Source organism: Typopeltis vanoorti, chromosome 21 (assembly GCF_054136105.1).
Source record: "Typopeltis vanoorti isolate ZY-2024b chromosome 21, IOZ_Tvanoo_1.0, whole genome shotgun sequence".
NCBI classification, from domain to species: Eukaryota; Metazoa; Arthropoda; class Arachnida; order Uropygi; family Thelyphonidae; genus Typopeltis; species Typopeltis vanoorti.
In genome coordinates, this window is record NC_143569.1 from 37,696,431 (window position 1) to 37,719,752 (window position 23,322).

General features: G+C 37.2%; 1 protein-coding gene across 1 annotated transcript in view; it reads right to left on the reverse strand.

Annotated features, from left to right (window-relative positions):
* LOC150094747 (uncharacterized) overlaps positions 1 to 23,322 on the reverse strand; it is a 437,902-nt gene that overhangs the window by 43,157 nt on the left and 371,423 nt on the right. Inside the window, exon 20 of the mRNA XM_090410976.1 lies at positions 64 to 189. Coding sequence (XP_090267102.1) covers positions 64 to 189 — 126 coding nt within the window. The remainder of the gene's footprint in view (positions 1 to 63; positions 190 to 23,322) is intronic.

Here is a 23,322-nt window from a genome sequence, read left to right on the forward strand (position 1 = left end):
AGGTTATGAATTCCTCAACCATTTTACTATAATTTTGAAAGCAGTACTTTTAGTTAAACCTACCTGATTTTTCTCTTTGTTCAGCCTGTTTGGTATCAAGGTTGTCTGGGTCCTCTATCATTGCCTCAAATTCATCATCGCTGATAGGATCATAATCAACACTGTCAGTTGTGATCATGTCATCCATATCTACAAAATGTGTGATGAGAAAAAGTGTGCAAAAATAATTTTTTTTTAACTTTAAAGCATTTTCTAACACAGCTTTGAATACAGAATGAGAAAAATTAAAAGTAAAAAAAAAATTAAAAACAAAAAGATCCTCCACCTTTTTTTTTTTTTTACACCTATATCTGAATACTCATCTTCCTTTCTCCTCTTTTTCTCTATATTTAATACTGTTATTCATTAAATAATTTAAATTAAAAAAACATTAATATTCAAAGATAAACAAAAGAAACTTGCTATAGAAAAAAATGTAACAGTTCCCAGAATGATGAATTTAGTTGTTTTTCAATAATACATAATTCCAATGTTCATTTACTTGTCCATGCAATATGAAAATAACAGAGCTGGATAAAATCAATAATTTAATTTTGTTAATAGTGATACAAAATATGAATAGCAGAGCAATGACATTAAAATACAATTTTCATTACAGCAAACTCATAGCACTGTATATATGGAATTTTCGGTAGGCTTTCACCAGTTTTTTTTATAATGAGAGGCAAGTGCAATTAATGGATAATTTTAATTTTGAGTGATAATCCTGAAAATTTTGAAATTTTATTAGTCTAGAATTTCTTTGATACTAAAAGTTACTTCTAATATCAATTGCCTGTTCAAATTGTTTTTATTTTCATAATTAAAAAAATGAATTATACAATTCTGTACTATACATATTGTTAATTGTTATTGTACTGTATTATACATACTGCTTGTATCGTATGTACTTAATGTTCACTGTTACATTTTCAGAGTCCTGTTTATGGTAAAAAGTTATTTTCATCATCTCCTAAAGATAAAATTATATTTTTGTTGCTACCTAGAACTATCAAATTCCACATAACTACAACTTATCCTATTTTGGACAAATAGGCTATTCCCTTTTAAAATGTGTTTCTGAACACCGATCTTATAGCCAAATGATTAAACATTGTGAGTCCACTCTTGCATAGTTTGGAATTCACATTCGCTGCCAACTACGAATATACTCGTATGTCAATTACCGACTTCCTATACCATGCACGAGTTAACCCTTAGTATAAGTACCTTAATTTGGACCCTTCACTTGTGAATAAAGCAGAGAGCACGTCTGGGGGCTTGGTAGAAGGGAAATAATTTCAGCTAAAATATGGTATATTATATATGTGCCTCAGAAGCGAACTATGAATATACTCGTATATCAATTACCGACCTCCTATGCCAAGCACGAGTTAACCCGTAATTTGTAAATCAAATTAAAACTAATAAAATCAATAAAAATAATAAAATGAAATCAATAAAATAAAAACCAATTTATTCAAATTATGAATGCTACATTTTAAAACAATTTTCCATGCACCATGGTGGTTTTTCCTGGCAAACAGGACAATAATAACGTGTTTCGCGTACATACCATGGCTTTTTTCAACAGTAGTCATCCCCCTTTATGGGTTCAATTTCCACCAAAATTGCGAGATTGTTAAAGGCCCATAACATTAGGGTTGTATTTAAACCAACTACTAGCATCAGACAGGCTCTAAGATCTCCTAAAGACAGTGTTCCATTTTATAAATATCCAGGTGTGTATAATATCCCATGCACGTGTGGTCTTTCCTACATTGGACAAACTTCGAGAAGACTGGAAATAAGAGAAAGAACATGTTGGCGATATAAATCACAACAGAACGATCACATCCGGGTTAGCATATCACTTTTCGACTTCGAACCACACTATAGACTGGAATAACAGCTCTATGCCCTACGTAGACGAAGATTACAGACATCGATTATTTAAAGAAGCAGCAGTAGTAGTGCTACATACAGGCAGCAACCTAAACAGAAATCAAGGGGCCATACTGAATGATACTTGGAAAAATGTAATTAATTCCCTCAGTTCAACAGAACTACAGTATGTGAATAATCATATTATGCGTTTGCATGTAACGCGTGTTCATGATACCGAGTAGAAATGTCACACGAACGTGTTTGTTAAGTCGGAGTGAAACAAAATATTAAAGAAAATCACGTTTCACTCGGACTTAACATCGTTCTCACTCTCTTGAGGAAAATAATGGTTTATCCGAAATAAAGAAGCACTTGTATAAGAAATCGTAATTTAGTTTTTATATCTTATCTTATTATAATAATTGTATTATTATTATATAGTTGCTTAGTCTAAATACTATGTAAATAACTAACCATTTGCTGGGTGAGAAAAAATAACCTAAATGTGAAACGGCAGACTTCTGAGACACGTGGTGAATGTACTAGTATATCTGTTATGTAGCAAGGTGCCTCCTCTCCCCCCCCCACCGTGATGCTACGAAAGGATTCTGCGAGCAGCGCTAAGTGCGGTGTGACGTAGTGAAAGCATGACGTACATGTCAGTGATGAAAGAGAGAAACGGCATGGTGTATAAAAGGAGATGTAATGCTGCGAACCAGGCTTTTAGATGTTTTCCTGCTGCTGTATTCTTGTGCCTCGGAAGCCTGGCTGGTATGAAGCCTCCGCGTGGGTTTCCTTTGTTCGAGGAAGTTACGACCAAATGACCAAGGGACCTTACCAGTTGGAAATAAAAGCCCAGCAGATCATGATAGTGGAAAACTACAGAATAACTCCAGTATAAAGTACAGAGGGAAATCGTATAGAAAATCCCAAGGAAGTGTGAAGTAAAGCGGTCATATAAGGTAGTTGTCTGACGAAAAAATGAAGTGGCCAAAGTAGCATGCCAGCAAATCGTAAGGTGAAAACTTTATGTCTACTAACTAATGAATTGAATGAGAAGATTTTAATGTGTGTGCTAAGAGAGACACTTTAAACTGTTGCTGATAGATTTAGAAGGAAATATAATAGTGTCACATAAATGTATCTTGAAAGAGAGTGAATTACAAATGTTCTTAAGTAGGTCTGAGATATATGTAAAAATTTGAATACGAATGTTAAAGAGAATCATCAATGAAATTTGATAAGTATTAAGAGTAAAATTTAATTGATTAGAGTAGAAAATTGAGACTAAGTGATTAAATGTTAGTATTTATGTTTCTCAGATAGAAATTCATGAAAAGGGATAATTAACTGTATGTAAGAGTGCTAATGCTGTATATAAAATTTAGTTGAATGATTAACTCAGTGCTTCTGTTGGATTCTGATAATATAGAGATTAAAGTAATTATTATTTGCTTCAGAATCCAACATGATCTTCCATCACAAAGGCTAGACTTGTAAACATTATTTAATGTAAATAACTTATTTTATAATTTAATATTCATATAACTACCTTTAACTTTATTTTATATTTAATTGTTTAATCAAGATATATGTATTAATAATGAAAAGACTGTGTTAAATATTATTAATCTATTTTAATTATTACTATGTTAATATTATAAGAACTTGTATTTGATAATTTAACTGCGCATTATTTGAAATGTAAATATTCTCTATTTATTTCTGTTTGTAAAGTTTAACGTTATGCAATACTTCAATTTTATTAAATTTTGTTTGGTTGTCATGGAAACGTATGTAAGTGAACGAGCACGTTTTTGGAACAGAACGTGGGAAGAAAGCTGAAAGTTTACTAAAAGGGAATTAGGAGATTAGAGATTTATAAGAGAGAGATTGGCATTAGGTTGGAATCGGGCATTCGGCATTCAGGAATCACAGTGCGATAATAGTGAGTCGGCAAGTCACTCAAGCAGTTAAATAAAGTCTACTAGCTGAAAGGCGGTTAGCTAATAAGTTGTAGAATAACAATTATAGCTACAGAAGACAGCTGAGTGTCTACTAAATAGACTAGCGATATTTGTATTGAGATTCAATTTCAGGGCCGACCTTTCAAGGACATACAGAACTTTGAAGCAAAGCACGAAGTTACTAAAGTATAGTAGAGGCTGTAAAATTGAGGTTTACCGTTAGCTGTGCTTAGAAATATATTGCCTAAGGAATTAATCGAATGCCGGAGGAATGAACAACTGTGCATATAAAATCCCAAGTTAAGAATTATTGTGTTCAGTAGTGCTTCATACAAGAACGTCTGATTATATGTATTGTGCCCCTTGAATTAATTCAGTTAATGCTTAGAAGATTTATTTTAATGAGTGCTGCTTATTGTTAAAAGTGTTTACAGTTATAAAAAGTGTTTGTGTATAAGTAGATGAAGATAAAGGATTATCGGCAAGATTATTCCAATCTTAATATTTCTGTACAGAGAAGTGTGTGAGTTTCATCCTAGAATTTCCTTATGTTAACAGTAACTATCGCGAAGATTAACTGAAGTGAAAATTTAAAAGCGTTTGCTTGTAAAGCGATGTTACTGCGATTTTATTGTATTTTGGAACTTAAGGAACTGTGAGAAGACTGTAAAGTAGAGATAGCAGAATTACCATTGTCTGAGTTTGCATGACTGTATTGCCAGGAAGGTTGAAGTGTTTCTAATAACTTAATTAGTGATTTGAAGTTAAGTGTAAAATTTGTGATTTTAAAATTAAATGTTTGTTTTGTTAATCTAAAGTTGTATTTTGCCTGAATCTCTTTTACTGCACCATTCATAAAATATTCGAACCAAAGTGGGTAAATTAAGTAAGTCAAATATACTCGGCCAGTATATATTTTAAGGAGAAATAGTTGAAGGTTGATTTTTCTTCAATTCTTGAACTAATTCAGATATAGAGTGGCACAGTCTTTAAATATAAATTTTCTCTATATTTGAATTAGAAATCAACTCACAACTTATCAATTAGTTAAGAACATCGTAATTGTAATCATGTCAGATCCAAAGCATAGATTAAGAAGAAATAGGATCCAACACTTCTAAGTGTAATATATGTATTCTATCTGTAATTAAAATGTTTTGTTTTAATGTGAATGTTGTCTTGCCTGTACTTAGATCCTACTGCACTTGCTCATAAAATATAACGAATCACAAAGGGGTGGAAAACTGTATAATATAAGGTCATGACTGCAAGTTGTAAAGTTATAGCTGAGAAGAGTGAATGCTGACTGTGTTCTAACTCATTGGTCTTACATGTTTAGTATAACCTAGGATTCAGGGTGGCGCAGCATAAACAAATAATTTTTCTCTGAATTTGAAAAGGGAGACAGAACCAGTGCTGAGACAAAGATATAGGCATCCGCCATTTGCATTTCTTTGTCTCACAAAACAACAGCTTCACTCTTATCAGGGATTCGGCCAGTAGCATTATTGATAAGAAAGGATTAACCTGGAAATAATTAGTGTAGGATAGAAATAAGAGTTATAATATATATATATAGTTGTAATAGAGATAACAAAGGGACATAAGGATAGGAAATGACACAACAGTTACCTCAGCTACCTAACAGGTGCTAACGTTTTTTTTGTATTCTTTAACCTTTTTTTTGCATTTCTAATTTTTTTTGTACTGTACACATCTTGAAAAAGCTAGTCAGTTACTAGCGAAACCAGTAGGCAATATTGTACGAACATACGTATGAATTAAAACTCTATGGTCAGTTTAACAATGTCTTATATTTTATACCATGGCTTTGTTGGGCAATTTTTTTTTTTTTTTTTTTTTTTTTTTTTTTTTTTTGTAGGTGGTAAAATTTCCAAATAATGAAGATCCCGAATCCTGCTGATATTCTGTGATGCTGTAAGCTCATCCATTCCAACAAAAACTGAGATAAATTCATCTCTAAATTTTAACGCAGTCATTGCATTTCCAGTAATTATATTATAAAATTTATGCCCATTTTGAATGTATATATCAAAAATGCATATTGCCAATTTCTTTGGCCATCTAATTGTCTTTCGTAAGGTGGAATAGTAAGAAAGCATTTGATCAGAAAGATCGATGCCTGATATACCAAATTATAGTCACTAACAATATTTGGTTTTAATTGAATTTTACCATTCTGATTTTTTGCTTCAACCATTTCAAATTTGAAAGGAAAGAACTTCCCTCTTATCCTTCCATTTGCGATGATGAATTCATTAAATTTATCATCGCTCATATTAGCGTAAGCTTCTAATTCTTTATCAGTAAGTTTTCTTTTATTGGTCATGGCGAAACTGAAGGGTTTTAGAGACTAGAAGCAATAAACACAGTCGTCAGCACATATATAATATATAGGTGGGGGTGATACGAGATTACTTGTAGTTGGCGTATGAAACAAAATTCTGTCTGATAAGCCGGCTACGAGATTACTCGTAGTGACCTTGAAGATGCAAAAGTGCTTGAACAAACTATGCCCAAGGAGCATGGCAGCGAACGTGTTAATAATTAGCCACGAGCTGCTTAAGAATGATGCAAAATTGCTACACAGAATATAGAAATTTGAATGCCTTTTTAAAGAAACTGATGAGGTTCTTTTTCTGTATAGTCTCAACCTTAACCTCAATGATGGTCCAACTATGCCCAAAATTTGGGAAACTGTTATTAGCACCTGCATTTCAAGGATTAGAATAGTTTTTACAATCAGATATCCTTGCAAATGTATACAAGGAGATAACCACTGTTGATTGTTATTATCATCAATATCATTATACTGGGAACTCCATGGAGCCAAAAGACTCATAGCAGGAGACCCCACACTAACCATTATTCACACATTACCGATCATACCTCTCCTTAAACTTGTTCACCAATGGGGTTACATGGCACTCACACAGAACCTAGTCTGTTCACCCTTACTAACCACACTCTTACACACCTTGCAGGGGTGACTCCTTGTTCTCCCCTACTCTTCATGTATTGAAAAAAAATTGTGTCAATCTTATAAAATCCTTTTAGTAACTAACAAGTTCCTATCCTGTCTCCTATCCTCCCTGTTAACTAAACTCTGCAACCCACACACCTTGAATCTATCTTCACAGGGAGTATTCTGCAGACCTGTCACCAGCTTGGTCAGTAATCTCTGAATCTTCTTCACTACCTCCAGATCTGCAAGAAACCCAGGTGATTAAATCTGTGCATAGTAGTTTATAGCATGTGGTTTTAATTTTATTGTACTTGAATTTTCCACTGTTTTATTCTTCAACAATGAGGATGGTTTATGATATACAAATTGAAATATCTGTAATTTAACAGTACATTTTACAACACATAACCACAATAAGCTTTGTGATTATGTGATGTCTTCTTTATTTCAAAAAGAAAACGCTGTAGAGGGGATACACACACACACACACACACACACACACACACACACACACACACACACACACACACACACACACACAAGGAGAAAAGTTATGAGCTAATTCATGAGCAGGACACAAGGCACAGGCATGAGTGACCAGCAAGTCAAGGTAAGAAAGATAAAATCATATTACAAGAGAAAATTATCTGAGAAGGGTAATCCCAGAGAGTCAATTTGCTATGTGGTGAGTAAAGGAAGAATGATTATGCAAAGATAGCTTCAATGAGTACAGAAAGTATGGAAGCAACAGAAGTAGACAATATAGTCGAGTTACTGAGTGACCACTTCACAAATTTCTATCATCAATATGGTCACTATCATCCAGGTGAAGATACTGCAAGGACAGATGTAAGAGGATGTGGGAATAGAGGTTGATGAACTGGAAGTACTCAAACTCCCAATGCGAATATGATCATAGAATTAAGTAGGATATCAGCCTGTGTATTATGAGAATGTGCAATTCTCAGAAATTGTTAGGCCATTTCACTTAAATCTCAGCTCTATTAAATTGCCAAGAGAGTGAAAGGAAGGCAAAAATTTTATTGCAATAAAGGAGGCTCCAAGACAGAGGTAGCAAATTATATACTAATCAGTATCTCAGGAGTAAGGTATTGAAGAAGTTGATCAAAGAGAAAACTCAAGAATTGGTGGATAAGCATATGATAATTTATAAGGGATAGCACAACTTTCTAGAGAACAGATCATGCCTTAGTAATTTACTCACTTTTGCATGAAAGAGTGACCAAGTTGATTATAAGGAATGGCTATATAATGCTGGATTATGCAAAGGTGTTTGACAGGATATCACTTGGAAATCTTAAACAAAGTGGAGCAAATAGGGATGGATATGAAGTTAGTAACATAAATACAAGGGTAGCTGAATCCAGGAGAAGGCTGGTGCATCTGTGCTTGGACCACTGCTATTTAATTTGTACATTAATGAAAAAAAAAAAAAATCAGCTAATGCCTTTTATTCCCTTATAGGGAGTAGACGAGGGCTTTTAATCCTATTTAAGTTTTGGAGACTGAGTGGACAGTTCAATCTCCACTGGTAGCCAATCAGTGATAGCTGGCCCATGTCTATCACTAATTATAGGTGACTACTGATGAAGAGACCAGCAAACAAGTGCTGCCATCTCTTGGTGCCTAACCTAACAGTGCATGTTACTGTCTGAAATAATGCGAGTATTATGGTCGATTTTCTTGAGTTTCCGGGATAAAAAACCCGCTTGCCCATGCCCGACTAACTCGGGAACCGGTCAAAGGTAGGCTTAGAAAAAGTTCCTCCAAGTGTTAAATCTTGAATGAAAGGTTTAAATTGCCAAAAAAATATTTCATTTGGGATTTAACTAGGATACAAATAAAATTTCCTAAAGAAGTACTTGTATATAGGTATAAATGAAATTGTAAAAACGTATTAGTCCTTGTTTTGTGAATTCCTCTGTTTTGCTATATTGTTAACTGACCCATGTATAACCAAAAGGAATCAGAATTTTGTGAGAATTATATTAGAACATGAAAGGTTAGATTGAAGTTAACATTGAAGTAATCGGTTTAAAGACATAACCCGAGGCAGTCACGAGGTCCGAGGTGCATGCGAGACATCCACGTGGAGAAAATATTGAGGAGAAGATAGTACCGAGTGCAAGGGACTTAGGTGCCGAGCGGAATGAGTGACGTAGGGAGAGGACAGAAACATGGAGGTATAAGAAGCATGGCGGTGCAGGTTTGAGGCTCTTTTTTTCCTTCATCTCCCTTTAGCTTTCAGGTACTGGTAGAAGTGGCATGAGCGGTCGGGAAGGACAATGGTCGGTGGCGACTAAGCAACCAAGCGGCGGTCCAGTCCTGGCATATATACGGTACAGCTAGACAGTCAGCAAGAACTGAAGCTTCATGCCGAATCACGAGGACCTGTCCAGACAGAGCAGTCTTTCCCACATCAGCAAGAGGGCGATTCGTGAACGTAGTCACTACAGGGTCATATCTGAAGACAACAGGCTGTAGAATGAGGTACAAGCCACATGCTGACAAAGGACTGATCGAGAGAAGATACCAGCACGAACCAGATGGTCGGTAATGTAAAATCTTTCTAGTTCCATTGCATTCTGAACTGAGCTGAAGTGCAGAAAAGTGCTGATATATTATGTGATAGGACTTGATAATTAGTAACAGGACTCTAGTACTTAACCTATCGATAAATTACTGTAACTCTAAAAGTGCATAGTAGTAGAGTTTGACATTGAATTGTTGAGGTATGCCATTATCTGTTAGGCTTAGATGAATGAGATAATCACTAGCTTAATTGTGTTACATGAGTAGAAGCAGGACAACTTAAATTTGATATTGTCTCATAATGTAATATATTGATTGTAGTTCTATTTTGTCTAGTTAATTGTTACGTGCAAGTGCAATTCAGTTTAGTTAAGTGAACTTTTGATAAATGTACACCGAGCTAAAGAATGAATAAACATCCATGCTTTCATTACCTCATAAAGTTGCCTGATCTCTAAAATCAGAACCTGTATGAATTCAAACATGGGGGGGGGGAATCACTATGACTCTGTGTAGAATAAGTTTGTTAAGGATTTGTAATTGGGATTGCTGTTTGCTAGATTCTAGAATCATAAAAATAGTCTGTACGTTAACTCCATGACAATGAGATTTCTCTTCTATAGGAAATAAGACGGTGCAGCTTTATCAAACAAATTTTTCTTAAGTTCTGAAATGGAGTTAATTCCAGATTTTGCATTCAAAGAGGCTTGACTCTAGCCCGAGGACCGATTCTTTGTCTGCGGAGCTTTGCACCCATAACCAATCGAAGGAACAGCCACTGAAGGGATAGGATTTAGCTAAAGCAGAGTATAGTGGCAGAGGGGTCAAGGATAGATAAATTACTGTGTTTGTAGGTACTTTTAACTATTTTCGAACAGAGTTGAGTAAGGATAAGGGTAAAGATCGTCGTGCGGTCAGATCACAAGCCTCTGCCATTTATCTCTTTCATGAAAGATAAGAACCAGAGAATTATCTGCTGGACTCTGGAAATGCAGGAGTTCGATATAGAGGTAAAGTATATCCCCTGGAAGGTCAATGTGGTAGCGGATTACTTGTCTAAGTAATCTGCTACCACATTGGCTTTGGACTCTGAACCAGAGGAGAACGCCTGTTCAGAATGGGAGACTGTCAATGCCATACATAGGGTCGAAGGGTTAGAGGAGAACAAAAACACACATGCCCACCTTCAAGTCTGGGAGAAGCCTTTCATTATAGAGGCCTAGAAAGTGGACCCAGTGTGTGTGTGGGTGGGTGGGGTGGGGGGGGGTATATCAAAGGCTAATGAAGGGTGAGAAGCTCTTAGAGGAACATTCCTTCTTTAAAACTCTGAGTGTAGACAAGGTCGGTCTTCTGTTGTCTTAACAAGACGTCTTGGAAGATGGAAGGATAAGATTCTGGTCCCGAAGGTCATGATTCCTTGGGTGCTCCACACGTTTCATGACTCAGATCTAGTGGGTCATCAGGGGTTCCACAGAATGTGGAAAAGAGTGAAGGACAGGTATATATGGAAGGGCATGAGAGAGGACGTTGAGTCTTATGTGTCCTCTTGCCACCTATGTCAGCAGAAATCTAGTATCAGAGGAAGGGCCCCTCTGCAGCCTTTTCCGATCCCCATGCATCCCTTTCAGGCTGTGGCAATGGACATCACTGGCCCTCTTCCGACCACCTCAAAGGGTAATAAATATGGTCTAGTGATGATAGACATGTTCTTTAGATTCCCAGAGGCCACAGCGATGAAGGATCAATCAGCAAGGATAAATTGTTTAAGCTTATCATTTCAAGATATGGAATGCCCCAAACACTCCTCTCAGACCGAGGCTCCAACTTTACAGCTGAAGTTATGCTGCAGCTATGCAAGTTGCTTAAGATACAGAAATTATTGACTACTCCCTATCATCTCTAAGGAAACGGAATGTGTGAGAGGCTGGACACTGAAGCACACTCTCTCCAAACCGGCAAACAGTCAGATATCAAACTGGGATGCCTATCTGTCCCACATTCTGTTTGCTTGCAGAACTGCACTTCATGCTGCCATTAAGGAAGCCCCTACGGTTGTACTGTATGGTTTGAACCTCTATTTCCCAATGATTTTAAAAGCTCACGAGTCAGTACTGGATTTCCTGATATTGATGAGTATCTGAACAATCTAATAATGGAAAACAGAGTAACGCATGAATTAGTAGCTGAATCCAGTAAAAATAGCTCATGGCTTGCAAGAGCATACGCTAATAAATTAAGAAAATACAAGGATCTGGAGCCTGGAAATCTTGTCCTCCTGGAGCAAATCTCTAACAATAAGAGAGGGAAAAACTAGGAAGGAGTACTGCTGGACCATATGAAGTCTTGGAGAAATTGTCACCGGTGATTCAAATAAGATAAACGAAGAGCAAAGGAAGAACATTGACTGTACACTGAAACAGGCTGAGATTGTACAAAAGTAGATCGAACAGATTAGTATGTCTAGGAGACTCATTGGAGAAAGTATGGGGAAGAAAGGGGAGCACTCACAAAGTGGACAATCACTGGCAGAACAATGATGAAATGAGGCAAGCAACGCTCAAGACAGAGAAGGCGTGATAGTCAAGAGGGAGGAGGGCATACGACCTCAGATGATCAAGTCTCCAATTACAACAGATATAAAGATTATACTCGCCCAAATCACAGAAGTGAGAGACCCTTAAATAGTGAGAAAGGATAAAGATGCATGACTAGTGATGGAAAGGATGAGTTTGTCCAGACTAGATATAACTTGAGATCCAGAGAAAATAGGAAAATCCTCTCCAGAGATAGTGCGTAGATGACATGAAGGAAAATATTTTTTGGAAGGGGAAACCATTGTTAAATCTTGAATGAAAGGTTTAAATTGTCATAAAACATTTCATTCAGGGATTTAACTAGGATACAAATAACTTTTCCTAAAGAAGTACTTGTATATAGGTATAAATGAAATTGTAAATAATGCATTAGTCCTTGTTTTGTGAATTCCTCTGTTTTGCTATATTGTTAACTGTCCTATGTATAACCAAAAGGAATCGGAATTTTGTGAGAATTATATTAGAACAGGAAAGGTTAGATCGAAGTTCACATTGAAGTAATCAGCTTAAAGACATAACCCGAGGCAGTCACGAGGTCCGAGGTGCACGCGAGACATCCACGTGGAGAAATTATTGAGGAGAAGATAGTACCGCGTGCAAGAGACTTAGGTGCCGAGCGGAATGAGTGATGTAGGGAGAGGACAGAAACGTGGAGGTATAAGAAGCATAGTAACGCAGGCTTGAGGCTCTTTTTTCACTTCATCTTCCTTTGGCTTTTGGGTACCGGTAGAAGTGGCACGAGCGGTCGGAAAGGACAATGGTCAGCGGTAGCTAAGCGACGGTCCAGTCCAGGCAGAGCAGTCTCGCCCACACCGGCAAGAGGTGATTCGTGAACGTAGTCACTACAGGGTCATATCCGAAGATAACAGGCTGTAGAATGAGGTAACAAGCCACATGCTGACAAAGGACTGATCGAGAGAAGATACCAGCACGAACCAGATGGTCGGTAATGTAAAATCTTTCTAGTTCCATTGCATTCTGAACTGAGCTGAAGTGCAGAAAAGTGCTGATATATTATGTGATAGGACTTGGTAATTAGTAACAGGACTCTAGTACTTAACCTATTGATAAATTACTGTAACTCTAAAAGTGCACAGTAGAGTTTGACATTGAATTGTTGAGGCATGCCATTATCTGTTAGCCTTAGATGAATGAGATAATCGCTAGCTTAATTGTGTTACGTGAGTAGAAACAGGACAACTTAAATCTGATATTGTCTCATAATGTGATATATTGATTGTAGTTCTATTTTGTCTAGTTAATTATTGTTACGTGCAAGTGCAATTCAGTTTAGTTAAGTGAACTTTTCAGAAATGTGTACATGAAGCTAAAGAATGAATAAACATCCATGCTTTCTTTACCTTATAAAGTTGCCTGATTTTGTTTGTATGTATTTCTAACTATTTTTGAACGTAGTTGAGTAAGGATAAGGAAGAGGATTTCTAGCATACCATGAAACACTAAAATGTAAGAAAACAATCAATAATAGCAAAAAACTAACACAAGCGCAGATGATGCACGTGATTGATTTAAATAGGCTGATAGTAAGGACAAAAGAAAGTGGTACTATTTCAGTGTACAAAAGTATAAAGTTGTGCACTCCAAGAAACCGATGAAGCCAAGAATTCAAGGATATTGGTGGATAAGGAGTTGAAGTTCAGATGGCATATTGCAAAAGTGGCCAAGGCAGCTTAGAGCACTGATTACTTGGTTACCGAATAAGGGAGTTTTCATTCCACTTATCCACTGTGACAAGACATATGCATATGTCTTGTCACAGGATTTCTTGAGAATAAGGGAGTACTGTCTGTGGTAAGAGATTGAGAGTTTGTGTGTTGCAGAAATTGGTGATTGGCAGAAAAGATGGGATACGATAAAAAGTTTGTTACTAAAATGGCTTTACAGAACCAATTTTTATTTTTAGTTTTATATCACTCACATGCATGAGAGGCTTCCAGGCCTAAAGCAAATAAATGCCATGTGCAGGCTGGGATCAAAAGCAAAGTAATCTGTTGATATTCTTGAAGAACTGGAGGTTGTAGTCCTCGGGGAATACTTCATGGTGGAAGCTTCATTTATTTAATTTCATCAACTGAGGTTGATGAAATTAAATAAATATAACTGGGAGTAGCAGGTTTGGTGAGTCGGCAGTTCATCTGTAAATGAATGTTGGCCAGCTGTTGTTCTAGTTGCTGTAGGGTTTAAGAGAGATAGGGTCATAATGGATGCTAGTTGAACAATACCCATGAAAATATCTGTAGAAGAGGCCTAATGCAAAAAATCTATGAGATAGTTGCTGAAGAGACTCTGTGGGAGAGAGAGGTATCAATAATCAACTGAACTGCTCTCTTCTGAACAGCATCAAGAATTTTTTTGAGAGGTTTTAGGTATAGAGTAAGTTGCTGGACAGTTGGAAAGTAATGTCTTGAGTGAAAAAAGATGCCACTTTTTTTTGAAGCAGAAGTGACTTTGAGAAGATATCTAGGAGTAGGGCCTTTTTTGTAAGAAAAAAGACAAAATTATGTTTTTGGAAGCAGGAAGGTGACTAGATTATTATCACCACATTGAAGATGAGTGTTGCAGCCGTATTGCATTTTGAAATGTGAGCTGTTTGAGAATTGCAAGGTTTGTTATGTGGAGAGCACTATCATCAGTAAAACTGTGAAGTCTGTGAGAAAAGAACATTTTTATACATGAGGAAGAGAGTGGGTGAAATAACAAGCCCTGAGGAACAACTAGATTAATAGGAAAGTCTAAACAGAAAGCACACCTTTTGCCATTATATGTAGTGAATAAACCTATGGAAAAACTGGCAAATCCAATTCCAAAGAGAGGAATGATCATAACATGGTTATTTGTTGAGAAGCTCTAGAATCCAAATCCTATCAAATGCCTTGAAAATAAGTGCAACAGCATTGGTTTCTATAAACCTTCCTATGGCACATATCCAGAGGTAGATGATGTAGGTAACATCAGCTGTGGACCTTGACTGGTAAAATCCATATTGGGGCTAGCTGACAGTTCTCCACGTGTTGAAGTTGACATTCTCCATTACTTTAGAAAACAGAGTGAGAACAATAGTTTGATGGTAGACATTTATCACATTTTTTGGTGGGTGGCAGCGGCGGTGGGGGGGGGGGAATTGTATATGGGCTTGCTCTATAGTGTATGGCAGATGCCACCTAACTATAACAGTGTGCTGATGATAAAGAACAGCTGTTAGTTCAGGAGTATAGCTCTTGAGCATAATTGGTCAGATTCCATCAATATTAGAAGGCTTTTTTTTGGTATCCAAGTTTGTTCAAAATTTTTTCTGATATCTTTGTGGCATAAGGCCACAGGAGGCATGCAAATAATGTTCCAGGTAAAGGAATTGATTATCCTTGGTCATCTATGCAGGAGCTGGATGAGAAGAATGATGCAGGAGGGCAGGTTTTATCTTTAGATGATGGTGAAATACTACTATTTGCATGGACAAAAGTTGCTCTCAACAGCTATTGCAAAGGATCAGAAGGCAGAGCTGCAACCACTACAGGTAGCAAGTTTTCTACATTCAGATCTTTTAAAGTTAGATTTAGTCCTGTTAATGATGGTTTTGTAAATGGAGCTGGAGTTTAATCTCAGAGTCACTTAAGCTGTTTTCTTTACTTAGCTTACTCTGTCACTTATTGGAAAACTATGACTTGGATATAAGGTAGAAAATTTGAACTGAGTGGGAAAGAAGGTCTTCCTTCCAACATGGATAACTTCTGTAAAAAGTTCACAACTAATATCTGGATCTACAGAACAGAAATAGTAGTCTAACGAAAAATAATAAAACAAATAATAATAATAAAACAATGACCACAATAATAAACTTTAATGAAAAGCACAAATATTTCCTGCTGAAATTAACAACAATACATCATCAGTGTGTGGCAACAACAATCAGATCAAAGAATGGGAATACAAGATAAATACAACAATTAGTTTAACAATTAAAAGTGGTTGCCGCATACTAGAAAAACAATATTAAAAAGTATTAAAACTATTTTTGATATTTACATAACATGAGAATCGTCCAAACTTTTTTTTTTGGGGGGGGGGGGGAGAGAAAGAGACAGAAAATCATTGTAATTCAGGTTAGGAGTGTAAAAGGGCTACACAAATTTCTTTGAAGAGGCATTCATATTTAAAACTTCTTCGGAGAACGTGAGCTTCATCACACAGGATGCTGTATTTAGTATCAATACTATGCTACAAGACCAGACTTTTGAGGTTCCACATATTCAGTGTAGAAACTGATGTTCATTAATTCTTTTTTCCACAGAATGGCCTGTCTGTCCTAAATATTTCAAATTACATTTACAAGGGATCTGATAAATACCAGCTAAAGATAGAGGACGAAGTTTGTCATTTGTAGATGGTAAACAGATGATAAATTTTGTTGATAGGAAAATATGTGGGATTATTATTATTATTAACACCAGACCTCCATGGAGTCAAAAGACTCATCATGGGAGGTACACTGTTACACACACAAACCAATCAATCAAACTGTGCTTTAAACTCATTCAATGTATCTACATTCACCACAATGAGGTAGTGCATTTCACTCACCAACCACCTTCATGCAAAGAACCTGCTCCTCATGCCCTTGTTTACACCATCCTTATTACTGCTTCCAGGGCTGTCCTCTTGTTCTACCTTCCTCTCCCATTCTATGAAAAATGTCTTCCACATTACGAAAGGTTTGAAAGTTCGAAAATTCTAAAGAATAAATGACAGCGAAAATGTGACACAAGATTCGAAAGTTGAGTTGGTCGGAATGAGGCAAGAGATGAAATGGATGCAGAATGAAGTTAAGAAAATTTGAGATATGTATGGGAAACTGAAAATGGTGCAAAGAAATAATGTTGGTATAAAAGAGGTAATGAAAGACCCACGAGTAGCATTGTATGGTGATTCAATTATTAATAGTGTGCTGGATGAGAGGATGCACAAAGTATGTTTTATTGGAGGTAGAATGAGTAGAGTGATTGAGGCATTGGATGTGAGAAGTAAGTGAGCAAAAGAGTGGTAGTTGTAATAGGTACAAATGACTTGACTGTGAGCAAAGAACCTGTCAGACTGGATATCAGGAGGTTGCTTAGTCTGATAAAAGAGAATAAATGTGTGAGGAGAAAGGAGTGCAGTTTGTTAATGTGTGGAATGAATTTGAAGAAAATTCATGGAGAAAGGACAAAGTGAGCTGTATAAGAGTGATGGATTGCATTTGAGTGGTTTTGGTGTGAACAGCTTGGAGAGACTGCTGCTGGAAGGTAGAGAAGTGAGTGCAGAGAATGAATCTGATCAAGTGGGAAGCAATCTGGAAGAGCAGGAGAGTAAGACAGGAGAAATTGAAGAGGTGGTTATGAATGAAGAAGTAAGTTGCATGAGTATAGAAAATGAGAGAATAGGTGTGCAAGATGGACAGGGAAACGGGGAGGCTCAGGGTGGAGAGGGGAACACAGCGTGAGAAAGGTGGAAGCTCAAAGAGGATGTGAATGCATATGTAGACAGGAAAAGAAGGCAATGACCTGGGATCAAGAGAAAATAGTTGGATTTGAAAAGGATTCTAAGATGAATAAGGAGAAAGGGAAATGGCTGGAGTTGAGCATGGAGAAATCACATCACATGAGTAGTATCAGTGGAATTAGCTATAGATCCAGGAATAAGCTGTTGTATTTCTGTATACGAATGCTAGATGTGTAAGGAACAAGGCAAACAAAATGGTGCATTAATTGAGTCTGTTCAACCAAAAATTGTTGGAATAAGTGAGACATGGTTGGATGAGAACGACATCCTGACAGGAATAGAGATGGAAGAGTATGATGTGTTTCGTGAGGACAGAAAGAGGTAAAAAGGAGGGGGGGAGTGCTACTGACGATAGAGAAAAGGTTATGTCCATACAAAGTAGAGATGCAAGAAGGAAATAGTGCCAGTGGTTTTGGGACAGTATAGTGTGAGACAGAGGTGAATAGAATGAAATACATGGTTGGATGTTGTTATAGACCTGGTAATGTGGATGATAGTGACTATGAAATGTATAATCAAATTAGAGAAGCAAATAAGAAAAGGGTGATCATTATGGGCGATTTTAATTATGGCAATATAGACTGGAATGATGAGATAGCAACTGGAAGTAAAGAAAATGAGTTTCTTGAGGTTTTGAGGGACAACTACCTCAGACAGTATCTAACAGAGGGCACACAGGGATAGAGGATATTGGATTTGATCATTAATCAGAGGATGTAATTATAAATGGGGTGTCCAGTCACCTTCCAATTGGTGAGAGTGACCATGAAGTGATTACCTGGGTGGTTGCAGCAGTGTGAGGACCTCTGTGATAAAAGGATATGTGTGGAACTACAAGGATGGTGATTATGAAGGCTTCAGGACACAGTGTGCAGGTGCAGCATGGAATGAGGAGTTAGCTGAAAAAGAGATCAAAGCAGCTTGGGGGATATTCAAGAACTATCTAGTACAAGCAATGCGTAAATGTATTCAAAAGGTCAGAAGGTTAATTAAGGTATGCGTGAAAGGAATGAATGAAGAGATTAAGTATGTGATACAGAGAAAAAGGGCATTATGGAGGCAGCATAAGAGAAGTGGTAATAATCAATTCCATGAGGATTACAAAGACCAGGCAAGGCACTTAATTTGGTGGTAAGAGTAGCAAAAGTGAGGTATGAGCAGCAGTTAACTAATGAAGCCAAAAAGAATCTTAGGGAGTTCTTACAATATGTAGCCAGCAAAAAAAAAAAAGAAAAAAAAGAATGATATGGAAGGATGATATTCACTGGAAAAAATAGTATAAGGACAACTATAGCAGAAGATGTGGTGGAGACACTTAATGAGCAGTTCATAAAGGTCTTTCCATCTTGTGAATGAAGCTTCATGGAGACATTTAAAGTAGCTCATGATGGGAAGAAGAGACTGACTGTAAGTGAGCAAGAGATGTATGGGGAGTTGAGCAAACTTGATGTCAATAAGGCTGTGGAACTTGATAATATATCACAATATATTCTGAAGGAATGTGCAAGGGAGTTGACATCCCATCTTTGATCTGCCTGACATATTTTTTCTAATATGAATCTTGCATTAGGTCAAGTTCCAAAGGAGTGACAGCAGAGCAAGATTGTGCCGCTTCATAATGGAGGTGAGAGAACTCAAGCATCAAATTATAGGCCCATCTGTGTGTCAGGTGTTGAGGTTACGTTGTTGGAGAAACTGGTGAGAGTTAGGATCCAAAATTGGTTTGACAACAATAGTATATCTTTGATGGACAGCATAGATTTGCTAAAGGGAGGTCATGTTTTATAATCTACTTACTTATTACAATAAGGTGACAGCTTCCATTTACAGAAGAGAGGGATACACACAGTAATATACTTAGATTTTGCAAAGGCTTCTGATAGATTACAGCATGATAAGTTGACAGTCAAACTAGAGCAGATGGGGTTGAATATAACATTAGTGAATTGGATTGGAGACTGGCTATCTGATAGTTATGTATGGAAGAGGAAAGTCACTAGTTGTGTACCTCAGGGGGGGGGGTTATTTTAGGGCCATTAGTGTTTAACTTGTATGTTAATAATACTGGCAAAGATTTGGATGGAGAAATTCAGTTGTTTGCAGATGATGCAAAGTTGGGACGAACTATGAAGAGAAAATGTTGTGGCCTTACAAGAAGACTTGAATAATTTAAGTGAATGGGCATGGGAATGCGAGTTCAATGTTGCAAAACATAAGGTTTTAAAATTTGGAAAACAAAGATGGGATGTAGAATTTATGTTTGGCGGGATATGTTGTCGGAGGTGGAGGAAATAAGAGATCTTGGGGTAATAGTGGATAAGGATCTGAAATTTATGCGACACACTGCCAAAACTGTGGGGAAACACAAAGACTTCTGGGAATGATGCAGAGGACACTGACTTGTAGAAGTAGGGAGATTCTTGTTACATTGTATAAGGATTTGGAAACACAAAGACTTCTGGGAATGATGCAGAGGACACTGACTTGTAGAAGTAGGGAGATTCTTGTTACATTGTATAAGGATTTGATTAGGCCACACAAGGACTACTGTGCACAGACTTAGTCAACTGGTTTTTCAAAAGGACGAAGAGATGTTGTTAAGGGTCCAGAGGTGACGGACTAAGGTAGTAATTTCTGACCTCTGAAATGTCAAATATGAGGAAAGGTTGAGAAGATCATCCAGTGGACAGGAGGAAGAGAGGAGATATGATAGAGACGTACAAGTTAGTAAGGGGTTGTAATAGGATCAATGTTGGAAAGGTTCTACAGAAACAGTGAGAGATCAGGGGAGAACCAGAGGTCATCACTGGAAGCTGTATATGGAGGGTGTGAGCAGGAGATGAAGAATCAGGTTTTTTTTGTATGTAGAGCTGTGAATGCTTGGAATGCCTTGCCTGAGAATGTGGTGTGGGCAGAGAATTTGAGTGTGTTTAAGGTGCAATATGATGAATGTGTATGATAAAAGGACCTCCTAGAGATGAGTCTTTGGCTCCATAATAAATTTAGTTTAATCATTTATCCAAGTGTAAGCACAAAGTTTGTGCCTGAAGTATCTTCAGGTTTGAGGCAACTCGTGGTAGAGGTGGACCAAGCCTCATCACTCTTTGTCTTAGTATCTCCCATAATGCAAAGCACATCTCCTTGCAGACATAAGCTATGCATAATTTGTAACGAGTGTGGTAAAAACAGCAAAAGCCGATTATGAAAGAAACTAGCTATGCAAGCAAAAGAGAATCCCAAACAGTTCTTTCAATATGCTGCAAGCAAGAAAAAAACTGTACATGGCAAAATGATTTTAAGGAATGACGATAGTAAGGAGGTCACTGAACCAGTCGATATAGTGGAGTTACTGAGCACGCACTTTGCAAAAGTATATCATCCAGGTGGAGACATTGAAAAAATGAAGGAGCCATTAGTTTATACGGGAATTGTGATGAATGAAGTGGAGGTGAATAGTCTATTACAGAACCTTAATGTGAATACATCTGTGGGATTGGATGGTATACCGGCACGGGTCTTGCGTGAAGTGGCTAAGGAATTATCAGTGCCCTTGACCATGTTGTTTAATCGGAGTCTCTGGTCTGGTTTAGTCCCGAAGGCGTGGAAAGAGGGGAAAATAGTTTCACTGCATAAAGGAGGATCCAAGACTATGGTTGCAAACTACTGACCGATCAGCATATCAGGAGTTGTTGTCAAGGTCTTGAAGAAAGTATCAAGAGAAAAATACAGGATTGATGAATGAAAAAAAACAATGGATTGATGAAAATGAGATACTGTACAGGGGACAGCATGGCTTTGTAAAGGGTAGATCATGCCTGAGTAACTTGCTCAAGTTTTATAACAAGGTGACGGCTGAACTGGATAAGGGAAATGGATTTACAGTGATACTGCTGGACCTGGCAAAGGCATTTGACAGGATACCACATGGAATTCTAATTCGTAAACTACAACATATGGGAATGGATATAGGGTTGGTGAGGTGGATAGGTGGTTGGTTGATGGAGAGATATCAAAGAGTGGTTTATTCAGGAGTGGAGTCCAAAAGACGGCCTGTGACTAGTGGGGTGCCGCAGGGTTCTGTTCTTGGACCACTGCTGTTTAATCTGTTCATTAACGATATAGGGAAGGATCTAAGTGGAACAGTTCATTTGTTCGCTGATGATGCAAAGTTGGGGAGGGCGATGGTGAATGCAGAAGATGTCAAAGTCTTGCAGGATGACTTAGACAGATTGGAGTTCTGGGCTAAGGAGAATGGATGTCAATTTAATGTGACAAAATGTAAGGTTATGCATTTTGAGGTGAAAAGATTAGCAGCAGTATACCACATGGGTGGAACTGTACTCCAAGAGATTGATGAGGCCAGGGACTTGGGAGTGTTGGTGGATAGGGAGATGAAGTTTAGGGGGGCACATTGCGAAAGTAGCTAAATCAGCTCATCAACTCACTTGGTTGTTGAAAAATACCTTAACGAGTAGAGACAAGCAAGTTATTGTACCTCTGTACCGAGCCTTGATAAGACCTCATCTTGACTACTGTGCCCAGATTTGGTCACCTCGGTTCCTTCTTGATGGGGAGGAGGTGGAGAGGATCCAGAGGCGAGTGACTAAGATGATAGCAGGTCTATGGAATGAACCATATGAGAACAGGTTGAAGATTTGTAGGTTGCAGAAACTGGTTGATAGGCGAAAAAGGGGAGATATGATTGAGACATTCAAATTGCTAAAAGGATTCTATAAGATTAATTCAGAGGATATTTTTGAGATCAGGACTGGTGGTGGGAGAACTAGGGGACACCTATGGAAGCTGGGCAAGAGTGTGGTTAGCAGTGGCGTTAGAGCTGGGTTCTTTACTTTTAGAGTGGTAAATGAGTGGAATAAGCTGCCAGAGTCTGTTGTGGGTGCTATGACAGTGAGCAAGTTCAAGGCAAGGTAGATAGATACTGTGAGAATGTCGTATAGTTGTGTGGACATGATGCTTAGGGCCTCCCTCGATGATTCTAAGGACTCCCTGGAGTAGCCCGAAAATAATAATAATAATAATAATAATAATAATAAATAATTATGGCAGTGTTTCTCAAACTTCAGATATCCGTGTATCCCCCTCTTAAATTTTCATTATTAACTTTCATTATTATCAAATAATAAATAAAGTATATTTCATTGTAAATATCTATTTTATTTGAATGGAAACAAAAAATATGATTTATTTTTAATAGAACAAAATTTGGAATAGGTTCCTCTTCATTTCCCGTCCATGAAAATCCACATTTCAAGTAATTCATATCATACTTACGAAGATTTTTCATCTTCTTCCTAGTTGGTTCTCTAGAGATGTCAGACGACACACCCTTATCAATTTCATTTGATCCAGATGCAATATCAATGTTTCTGTGTTGCTTACAGCTACTTGTATTTACTATATTGCTCTCTTTTGTGGGTTTTATAAATCCAATCTTTAACCAATGATCCATACCTAAGAATTTGAAAGCTAAAAAAATGACTGTATTTACTTGAATATAACTTGCATTTTTTCCACAAAATTAAAGCTAAAATATCGTGCCGTAAGATATATGCGGGAATTTTCGGAAACTAAAGTTTTCAGAAAAAGACTTTAATGGTGTGACTTACCAAGAAGCTCCTACTCGCTATCGCTACTTTAAGCATTGAGAATAGTTTCCTTGTGTGCACTGTCAACGTCATCTACCCAAATAGCTTCATCTTCTTTCCCATTATCTCAAGCA